The 9653-nt window shown below is 44.7% G+C and overlaps 1 protein-coding gene across 2 annotated transcripts in view; it reads left to right on the forward strand.

Annotated features, from left to right (window-relative positions):
- The window catches only part of LOC138604645 (SPRY domain-containing SOCS box protein 4-like), a 53860-nt gene extending 44531 nt beyond the window's left edge, over nt 1-9329 (forward strand). For both annotated transcript variants that reach the window (XM_069676600.1, XM_069676601.1), the window contains one exon: nt 8001-9329. In XM_069676600.1, the coding sequence (XP_069532701.1) occupies nt 8001-8128 (128 nt within the window). In that variant the 3' untranslated portion in view covers nt 8129-9329. The remainder of the gene's footprint in view (nt 1-8000) is intronic.
- The last annotated feature ends 324 nt before the right edge of the window (nt 9330-9653 follow it).

A 9653-nucleotide genomic window follows, 5' to 3' on the forward strand; every position in this document is an offset into this window, starting at 1 on the left:
GTCTCTTCGTGAGCTGATGTATGTTTCCTGCTGTGCACACATGCCCACACAGATTCATCAGGCTGCAGGCGAGGAGGAGAGGGAAACTGGAGGGGAACTATCACCGGTTGCGTATTGTCCGTCTCACCTCAGTGAGGACAGACTGACTGACGCGCCGCCATCCCAAAATTTACCTCCCCTTCCTCCACTTTATTCTCGGCTAAGTGTTAGGAAGGTGTGTGCGCCTTCCTGCCTGCCTGCCTGCCTGCGGGGCCTCTGTAGTCCAACGGTGCATCAGGCGCTCAGTCGTCCTTAACCACACTTTCCCACACTCCATCTCCTCTTTAGCGAGCAATAAATCTGTCAGGAGCGAGTCTCTGGCCATCACAAAAAAAAAGTGCTTGAAAGGAAAGGGAAAGTATTCGCATGACAGACGGGAGGGAGGAGGACAGATAAAGAATGAGCAAAAAGCTCCGCTGTTCGGCTCCTCAGCTGAGATGCCTCCAGCTCATTTGCATACATTGATTATTTAACCTGCCTTTTCATTCGGATGACATGCAGGCTGCTTTAAATAGACGCACAGAAACAAGACTTAGTTCATCATTGCATGGACTTGAAAGAAAATATACTGCTTATATTATGGACTTATATGTGGAAAGTTGGAGTTATAGCTCCCTGAGAAAGTATGAAGTCAATGTCAGGCCATTGCAGAGGAACACTGCTGACGGCTTATATCATCATTAAGTATGAGGACTGCAGAGCCAGTGTGTCCCCTGCTAAGCTCTTACCTTTTTCCAGTGTCACAAGTCACCATTACAGAATGAATATATGCGGCTGTAGTTAAAAAACAATAAGTGTTATTGTATTTAGGAAGACTTGGTATATAATTCATGTTTAATAGCCGTACGTTAGGTCAGTTTTTAATCACAGTGTGTTCGCATTTACACAAAACCAGCCAGAAATAGCTTTTTAATCACCTTGCAGTGTTGTTAGTTAACCTTACCATGTTGCCGGACTGTGTGCGCGCTTCCTGTCTGTGCTCATCACATCTGTCTGACAGGGCCATTGTCGCCCCAGGCAACCCTTACCATGGAGACCAGCTCTTTGCCAGCAGGGATTGGCTGGTTTTCAGCAAGTTTGGTCTCATCATCACGTCATCAACTCACTCAGGAGAGCGCTGCGATGACACCGTGTCCCCAGCATGTTATACTTTTTGGCGTCTGATAAAAGTTTTGACGTGAGAATTAACTTCTGTTGGAGAAATGAAGAGTCATGTAGGTTCTGGATTAGTCCGTGTTTGTGTGCGTCTGTCTCTATCCGTCTCTCTCTTTCTTCCTCTCTCTCTATCCCGCGTTCTCATCCCAGAAAGAGGCAGGTAGCTGCTCACCATAAGTCTGGTTCTGCTCGAGGTTTCTGCTGCCTGTTAAAAGAAAGTTTTACTCGCCGATGTTGCCAGTAGGCGTGGGAATCACAGGGTAGCTCACAATACGGTACGCGTTGCCCACGGTAACAATAATATCACGATACAGTGATTTTGCGATAACTGATATTAGGGATGGGCATTTCCAGTAATCTAATCACCTTATAAATGAGCCCGGCCCGGGAATTACTAGGCTATATGCCTGTGAGAGAACATTACCATGAAACACTTAGACCAACAATAGAAAGCAAGTGCAATTTCAAAAGCATCAACTTAACAGCTTAACAGGCCCTTTAGTTAACGCTGTAACATTCTGTTGTCAGACCTCACAGAGGTAACGGGCTGTATGGACTTCTGTTCTGTATTGTTTCACACAAGCTCAAATTTTGTCCTATCTCGTAGCAGTTTGTCCGGCGTGATGGTGGCTTGTACTCGGGCTCAACAAACGTCATCAGCTCACGGAAGCCTTCTCCTTCCACAACACTTAGTGGGAGCATATCTTCAATCACCTGTCCATTATTAGCAGGTTAATCTCGCTCTGGTATCATCACAACGACGTGTGCTAACGGGGCTAGCAAATGATACGACTCGAGACTGCCTGTTGTCTCCGCTGGCTTCTGCTTGTGCTTTAACCCCATGTGTTTGTGGTTAAGCATCAAACTACTGTAGTATTTCTATGATATACACATTTAACACCACATATCTTGCACAGCACGTTATCGTCATCTTTTTTTTGTCAAAGTACTTCCAGACATCACTTATTCTGGTTACAGCCGACATGGTGCATGTAACTGAGTTTAACTACTTTAGCTGAAAACAACGCATGCACAGGTGCGCGAGTAGTGTAACGTTACTCAAATAATCAATTCAACAACGAGTACTCGAATATTCGTCCCCGTCCCTAATTGATATATTGCAAGACAGTCATAAAATGAAGCATCATGATATCTGATTAACTTCTTCAGCCAATTAATTTCTGTTCACGTTACCATCGTTCATGTCATGCCACCACGAGGAGTCATGAAGTAAAATCACAGGAAAATCAGTTTTAAGCGCCAAATATTTGTAAATTGAAATATTGATATTTGGTGCCAGCCTATCGATAATTGTACAATATATATTGACGATATGTTGCCGTATCGATATTTTGCCCCACCCCTAGTTGCCAAGTACTTGCTCATGGTGGATTAATGTTGGGTGTCTGTTAGGGATGCACGATATTATTGGCACGTTATCGGTATCGGCTGATATTGGCTTAAAAATGAACTATCGGATATCGGCCAACACGCCGATATCCGCCGATATAATTAACCGATAAAATAATGGGCTGCTGCATACTTGATTAAATGCCCGACCTCGGTGCAATATCCCCAGCGCGAAGAAGACCTGCACGGCGCAGCGTGATGACATCACGTGTGTCTACCTGCAGCATGAGAGAGTTAGAAGCCAAAATGTCCGAGGTGTGGAAGTTTTTCAAAGTGTCCGAAATAGAGAGCAAAACTGCTGTTTGCAATGACTGCTCAGCTTCGGTGATGCGAGGAGGAGCCAAGGCAAAGTCTTTCAACACTACAAACTTGATTAACCATCTCAAGACCCGTCACCCCAACCATAAGAGTATCACCATTATACTGCACGCTAATGCCAATACAGAAGAGAGTTGATGATCTCTGCAATTAGGTGTGCGGGGAAAAAATATCGGTATCGGTAATCGGCTAAATGAGTTGTAAAATATCGGCATATCGGATATCGGCAAAAAATCCAATATCGTGCGTCCCTAGTGTCTGTGAGTGATATAACAAAGAGTGTGGTTTAGAACTGCTCTATTTGTGTCCTGAGATCACTTTTATTATTTGGCACGATATACTTTTAAAATGGAATTGATTGATAAAAGTACAGCAAGTTTGCTGTGCTTACTTCGGCCTCAGGGCAGCAAGAGAAGGCTCACTCCACTAAACAGAACAGCCTTCACACTTTGCATATGTTAAATAAAATCTGTTAGCCTGCTCAGATTTTTGTGAGTCCCAGACCCTTTCACGTATGTTTCTCCTGGTGGACTGTGCAGCTGTCTCCTTGTTTGGGGCTCTCCTGTGATCACAGCTGTCAGTGCTGCATTTAACATTTGCTTTAACATATAAATTGGCACCAGTTACAGGTGGCACTTTGGAGATCTTCACACAAACATAGCATGCAACACATGGTGCGTCTCTGACTATACACTCCCAGTGCTGTGACATCACAGCGCTGTGGTGTGAGGAGCCAGTTACTATGGTAACTACCTATATGCGGGGGCTGTGCTGGTTAGAGTAGACTGATTGATGGGTGCTGTTAGGCCCAGCAAAAGTAAATACATCTCAGAGGGGGGCCTTAATTCCACAGAGTCTCCCCATGCACCAAGAGTATGTGATCCGAGTTCTTTATTTACGAGAGCACAGCTCAGGTGGATAAACGGAGACGTGATTTTACTTCCAGTTTCACCAGTATTACTTTCTAATCTTGTGAGCTGGAGTGCTAAAGCGTGGACCTTCCCCTGCAATGTAATGAGAGGTCGGTCGTCCTGCCAAGGCCTTTCCCTGGCTGCTGTGAGGAAAAATCAGCTGCACAGTCTCATTGCACACACCGCTGCACATTTTCTACATTCAGCCCGAGTTCATTCGACATGTCTCTCCGATTCGAGCACTTACCATATTGATGTAGCTACAAATGAACCCACACTTGTCCCCAAGGTGCTCTTACAAAGGCTTTTTCATGAAGCACATGGCAGTCCAATAAATTGAGATAGCTGTACTCCGTTTCTTTGCACGCTGTCAGCTGCTGTTCACTGGCGGATTTCATTATTTCCCCTCGCTGCAGTTTCAAAAGGTCACTTAGCAGAGAGCAGCAGAGGAATTCAGTGAGACGTTCATGCAAAAGTTCACCGTCGATTGCAAATAACAGCACATAACAAAGCGCGGGGAAATGATTTACTTACAGAGAGTTCATCATGATTGATTCTAACAGACTTGAAGTGAAGATTTCTTTGCCAATCTGCTTTTAATTAGGATCCTGATGCGAGCTGAGTCGATTTTTACTTGATTCTTGTCCAAAACTCGCGTCAGACAAGCTGCTGTTTCCCTCAGATGTGCTTGTGTGTCCATGCAGCCACAAGGGCATCGGTTTCATGCTCAGAGGAATGCCTGAGGTCTCTCTGCAGGCTCGGATCGGCCTGCACAGGTTCCATGAACGCACCTCGGGCTAGATGTCACGTGCTCGCACGTTATTTGTTTGGTAAGGGGGCCTCGGTTTGTGGTGCACTTTTAATAGACTGTGGAGAAAACGGCTTAATCAGTCACAGAGCAGGCTTGTTGAAATGCTGTCCTTTCCTGGTAATGTGTTTGCATGTTTTAATTAACTCTTCATCTGAGGTGCAGAGTATATTTTTATCAGCTGAAAGATGGACAGAAGCATCATGCAGCATTAGGGAGCGAACTCCCCAGTGAACACTGATTCAAAGTCAAACTCGTGGCCTTGCCGCCATAATTTATTGATAAAACGTATTCAGGGTCTTTGCCCCGAAGAAGAGCTGATTGTCAAAACATCGGCTCCATCAATAAGTCACGGCATCAAGGCTGCAAGCGTGTGACTGCTGCCTTTTGAATATCAATGCGGACAGTCATGTAGAGCAAGCAGCTCGGGCTAGTTCATTGAAGACAAACTTTTCTTTTCAACCTCTAAGCCCGTGGACCGGTGTGTAAAGTGTGTTCGTATGGGTGTGTAAGTGCCCCCGCTCGTGTCCTTCACCCAGTGTGCAAGTGGACTCTGAGCAGCAGGAACTCGGCCCGACCAGATGGTGCTTCCAGGTGGAGCAGCTTGACATCTGTAAAGGGAGAGTCCGTCTCTGTCTGACACACACAGACGTGCCTTTCGTCCTGCCCTTGTTCTACTGGCATATATTTACAACAGTGATGACGTGTGTGTGTAAATATTTTATCATGACCTGCTGCTTCTCTTCCTGCTGGTTATCAATGTGCACTCAGAGTTCAAATAAGTAGAGCTGGAGAAAAATATGATAAAGGACAGTATTACAATATTTTGATATTATATGGATATGCAGATGCCAAGTGTTAATCTTTTGTTATCCATCCATCCATCCATTATCTATACCGCTTATCCTGTTCAGGGTTGCAGGAGGTTGGAGCCGATCCCAGCTGTCATTGGGTTAGAGGCGGGGGTACACCCTGGACTGATCACCAGTCAATTACAGGGCTGACCCATAGAGACAGATAACCTTTCACGCTCACACTCACACTTACGGGCAATTTATAGAGTCACCAGTGAACCTAACGAGCATGTCTTTGGACTGTGGGAGGAAGCCTTAGTACCCGGAGGGAACCCACGCATGCACGGGGGAGAACATGCAAACTCCACACAGAAAGGCCCGCTTACTGCGACAGTGCTAACCACTGCACCACCGTGCAGCCCTATTAATAATACTGCAAATACATATTAAACTCTAAAATGATAAAAAATAACTTAATTTTTAGTCCAAGGGATGGTGGCAAATTTTTTTCTGTTGAGAGTAGAGACATCATTACTTCAGAAAACGTCTTATTATTAAAAACAGATGTTTAAAAAATGGCGGGGGGTTGCAAACGTTATTAACTGCAATACATCGCTAAATATTATAGAAATATTCAGCATATCACAAAATGTTTATCCCAATTATATTGTATCATGACTAAAGCTGCACGGTGGTTAGCGCTGTCGCCTCACAGCTAGAAGGTTGTGGACTTTGTATGTTCTCCCCGTGCATGCTTGGGTTCTCTCCGGGTCCTCCGGCTTCCTCCCACAGTCCAAAGACATGCTTGTTAGGTTCATTGGTGATTCTAAACTACCTGTGAATGTGAGCATGAAAGGTTGTGTGTAACTATGTCCTGTCCCTTTGATTAACTGGCGATCAGTCCAGGATGTACTCCACCTCTCGCCCAATGACAGCTGGGATAGGCTCCAGCCCCTGAACAGGATTGGATGGATGGATGGACAGACATTGTTATAGTTTTATAAATTCCCCAGTTAGAGAGAGTATCATTTATTTATCTAGCGCTCTAGAAAAGAAACAATTAACCGCCTTTTGTTTGTCACATTTAACCACAAAAACTATGTTCTTAACTGTTCATGTATAGAACCTACAGGTAAACACTGCCTGGCCAAAAAAAAGTCGCACACTGTTATATTTCGTTGGACCGCCTTTAGCTTTGATTACGTCACGCATTCGCCGTGGCATCTCTTTGATAAGCTTATGCAACGTCACAACATTTATTTCCGTCCAGAGTTGCGTTCATTTTTCGCCAAGATTGTTTTGGGAGAGTCGAGCCGCTGCATAAAGTCTTCTTTCACAATTTGAGCCCAATGAATGGTAGCATCAGGGAAGAAAAACTGGTCATTCAGGTAGTCTCTTCTTACCACGAAGCGCCCATCACTCTGGAACAGGGTCACTCTGGACTCATCAGCCCACATGTCCTTTTTCCATCGCCCCGATCTTTATGCTCCTTAGCAACTTGAAGCCTTTTCTTCCAATTAGCGTCACTGATGAGGTTTTCTTAAGGCTACACAGCTGTTTAGTCCCAATCCCATGAGTTCTCTTCCCATTGTGCATGGGGAGATGCTCTTACTTTCACTAGTAAACACAGCCGTGAGTTCTGCTGTTGGTTTTTTACAATTTGATTTCACCAAACGTTTAAGTGATCTCCAATCACAATCATTCAAGATTTTTTTCCGACCACATTTCTTCCTTGATGATGATGGTTCACCACTATCCTTCCTGGTTTTAATAATGCATTGACCAGTACTTAACCCAGTTTTAGTAGCAATCTCCTGAGTTGTTTTCTTTGCTTGATGCAGGCCAACAATTTGACCCTTCTGAAACGGAGTCGCATCTTTTCCACGACCATGTTGTGTCTTCTGACATGGCTGTTTAAGAAATGAGAAGCTGCTCACTGCATCAGTGAGGGTTAAATAACTTGTTGCCAGCTGAAACATATTAATCACTGCAGTCATTTTCCAATGGAAGGCTCTTACCTGTTTGTTTAGTTAAATCCAGATGGTGACTGTTTTTAAAGTGTTTTATACACCAATATATTTTCCAGTTTTCCCGACAGACCTGTGAAAGTGGTTTGTGACTGTAACAACTTTCAAGGACATAAATACAAACAGCAGCGGCCGGCTTTGAACCGTGTTTTGTCGAGTAAATGAGAAAATGATTTCAGTGACTGATGCAAGCTTTTGCAACGACCTTCAAAGTATGAATTGATGTACATGTAGTTAAGTGGTCGGCTGAATTATCCGAGTGTCCTCTTTTAATTCATCTGGTGTCTGCTTTCAGCCGTTTCATTAGCGGAAGACTACAAAGACGGTTAATACAGAATTGAATGGAGATCAAATCAAACTCGGTGTTGAATCAATGAAAATGAGAGGTTTCGTGTTCTGTGATTTCTTTACCACTGGTCAATACTGCTGCAACAGGTGATGGAGAAACCAGCACACCTATAACAAGCGGCCAACTTTGACTGAATGTGTCGCACACTGAGTCTTGTACTTACCGTTTCTCTCTCTTGTCCCCTCACAGCGGAGCCCCTCCCCCTCATGGACCTGTGCAGGCGAGTAGCTCGACTGGCTCTGGGTAGAGAGCGCATCCATCACATCGACACACTCCCGCTGCCGCAGACTCTCAAGAACTACCTCCAGTACCAGTGACCCCACACAAACACACACACGCGCGCGCAGAGGGGACTAAACTGAGGCCCATGTGTTCTTATCGTACCGGCCTCCTAACTGAACTTAATCAGACATCTGCGGAGGACGCGGGAGGTGACATTGACTACGAACAGGTGGTGAAGACTGAGCTGCAAGGGGCTTTGTTTACAGCAGTTTGAGGGGGTTCGATTTGGGTTGTTTTTTTATCTTCTGTTGTTTTTTTTTTAGTTCTTTGTTGTTGCTGACTGCTGTCTTTCTCCCGGACACGAGTAGAGGAGCTGATTAATGACTTGAGGCGGCCAGAGATTAAAGCGGGGAATCAGTTTCCTGCCAGTCAGATGTATAAAAGTCAAACATGTCCTCAGTTTGAAAGGCCTTTTATATGCTGTGGTTTCTGGCGAAGGTTTACCCCCTCAGCTGCTCTGCGCAGTCTCTGTGGAAGCCTCCTGGCAAACATGTTGGTATTTATATTTATATTCCCAACAACACAGCAGGCTCTGTGGAGACGCAACAATCCCTCCAAGCCACAAGAGAGAGAGAGAGAGAGAGAGAGAGGGGGAAAGTCCACACGCAGGTCTATTTTTGTGAGTGTGTACACAGCGCAGCACACATGGATTACATATATACAGTGTGTGTGTGTGTGTGTGTGTGTGTCAGAAGTGTGCAGAAACAAAGCCCCAACTGTGTGTAGTAAGAACACAGCTCACTGACAGGCTGGCAGTTACCACCTACAGGCTAAAAAACACAACAACTCCAGTCTGGTTTGAACTCCTCTCTCTCTCCGTCTGATTCAAGCCTGCATCGTGTTCGTTCGTCGGCTCTCTAACGCTGATAGAGATTGATCCCAAGGTGAAGCTGTGTCTTTGACTGCTAATGTGCCTGCTTCCCGAAATAAAGCACATGGCACTTCTGTCGCATCAGAAGACACCCCCCCTCCAACACCCACCGGAAACTTTTAAATGCTGCTTTTCTATCTTTTTCTTCCACCGTCTTACCTTCATGTGTTTGTTTTTTTTATCTCTGATTACTTTTAAAAATGACCTGATGTCTTATGATGAGATTATTTTAATGTCCTTTTTTTTCCCCCCTATGGATTTAGAGATTTGTCTGTGGGACGGGACGTCTCGCAGGTAAAGGTGGAAGAATGTGCTGCCATGAGACTTTTAAATGTGAATAAGAATAAACTCGGCTAAACTCGCAACGCTTTGCTTTCTGTGCTTTTTTGAGTTTCATCAATTCCCCAGCAGTAGATGTTTAGATCCAAAGCTGCGCTCTCTCTATAGACTGTTTCCTGAGATGGATTTCCCCACATGTTGCAGCCTTGAACCCTGTATCTGTATCTGAAGGCTTCTGAGGAGGGGGTTGTGTTATGTCACCTCTTACAAAAGCAAAAACACGAGAAGAAAAAGAAGTAAAAGGAATAATCTGCAAAAATTAGCATGCTAGGCTTACAAGCTTTCTACCTACAGTAGAATAAAGGTGCCTGTTATCAGCTCGGCTAACTGTTATTTGAGGTAATGGGTTG

This window comes from Semicossyphus pulcher, unplaced genomic scaffold (genome assembly GCF_022749685.1).
Source record: "Semicossyphus pulcher isolate SPU_LCO1_2020_fin unplaced genomic scaffold, fSemPul1.0.p SCAF_26, whole genome shotgun sequence".
Lineage (NCBI taxonomy): Eukaryota > Metazoa > Chordata > Actinopteri > Labriformes > Labridae > Semicossyphus > Semicossyphus pulcher.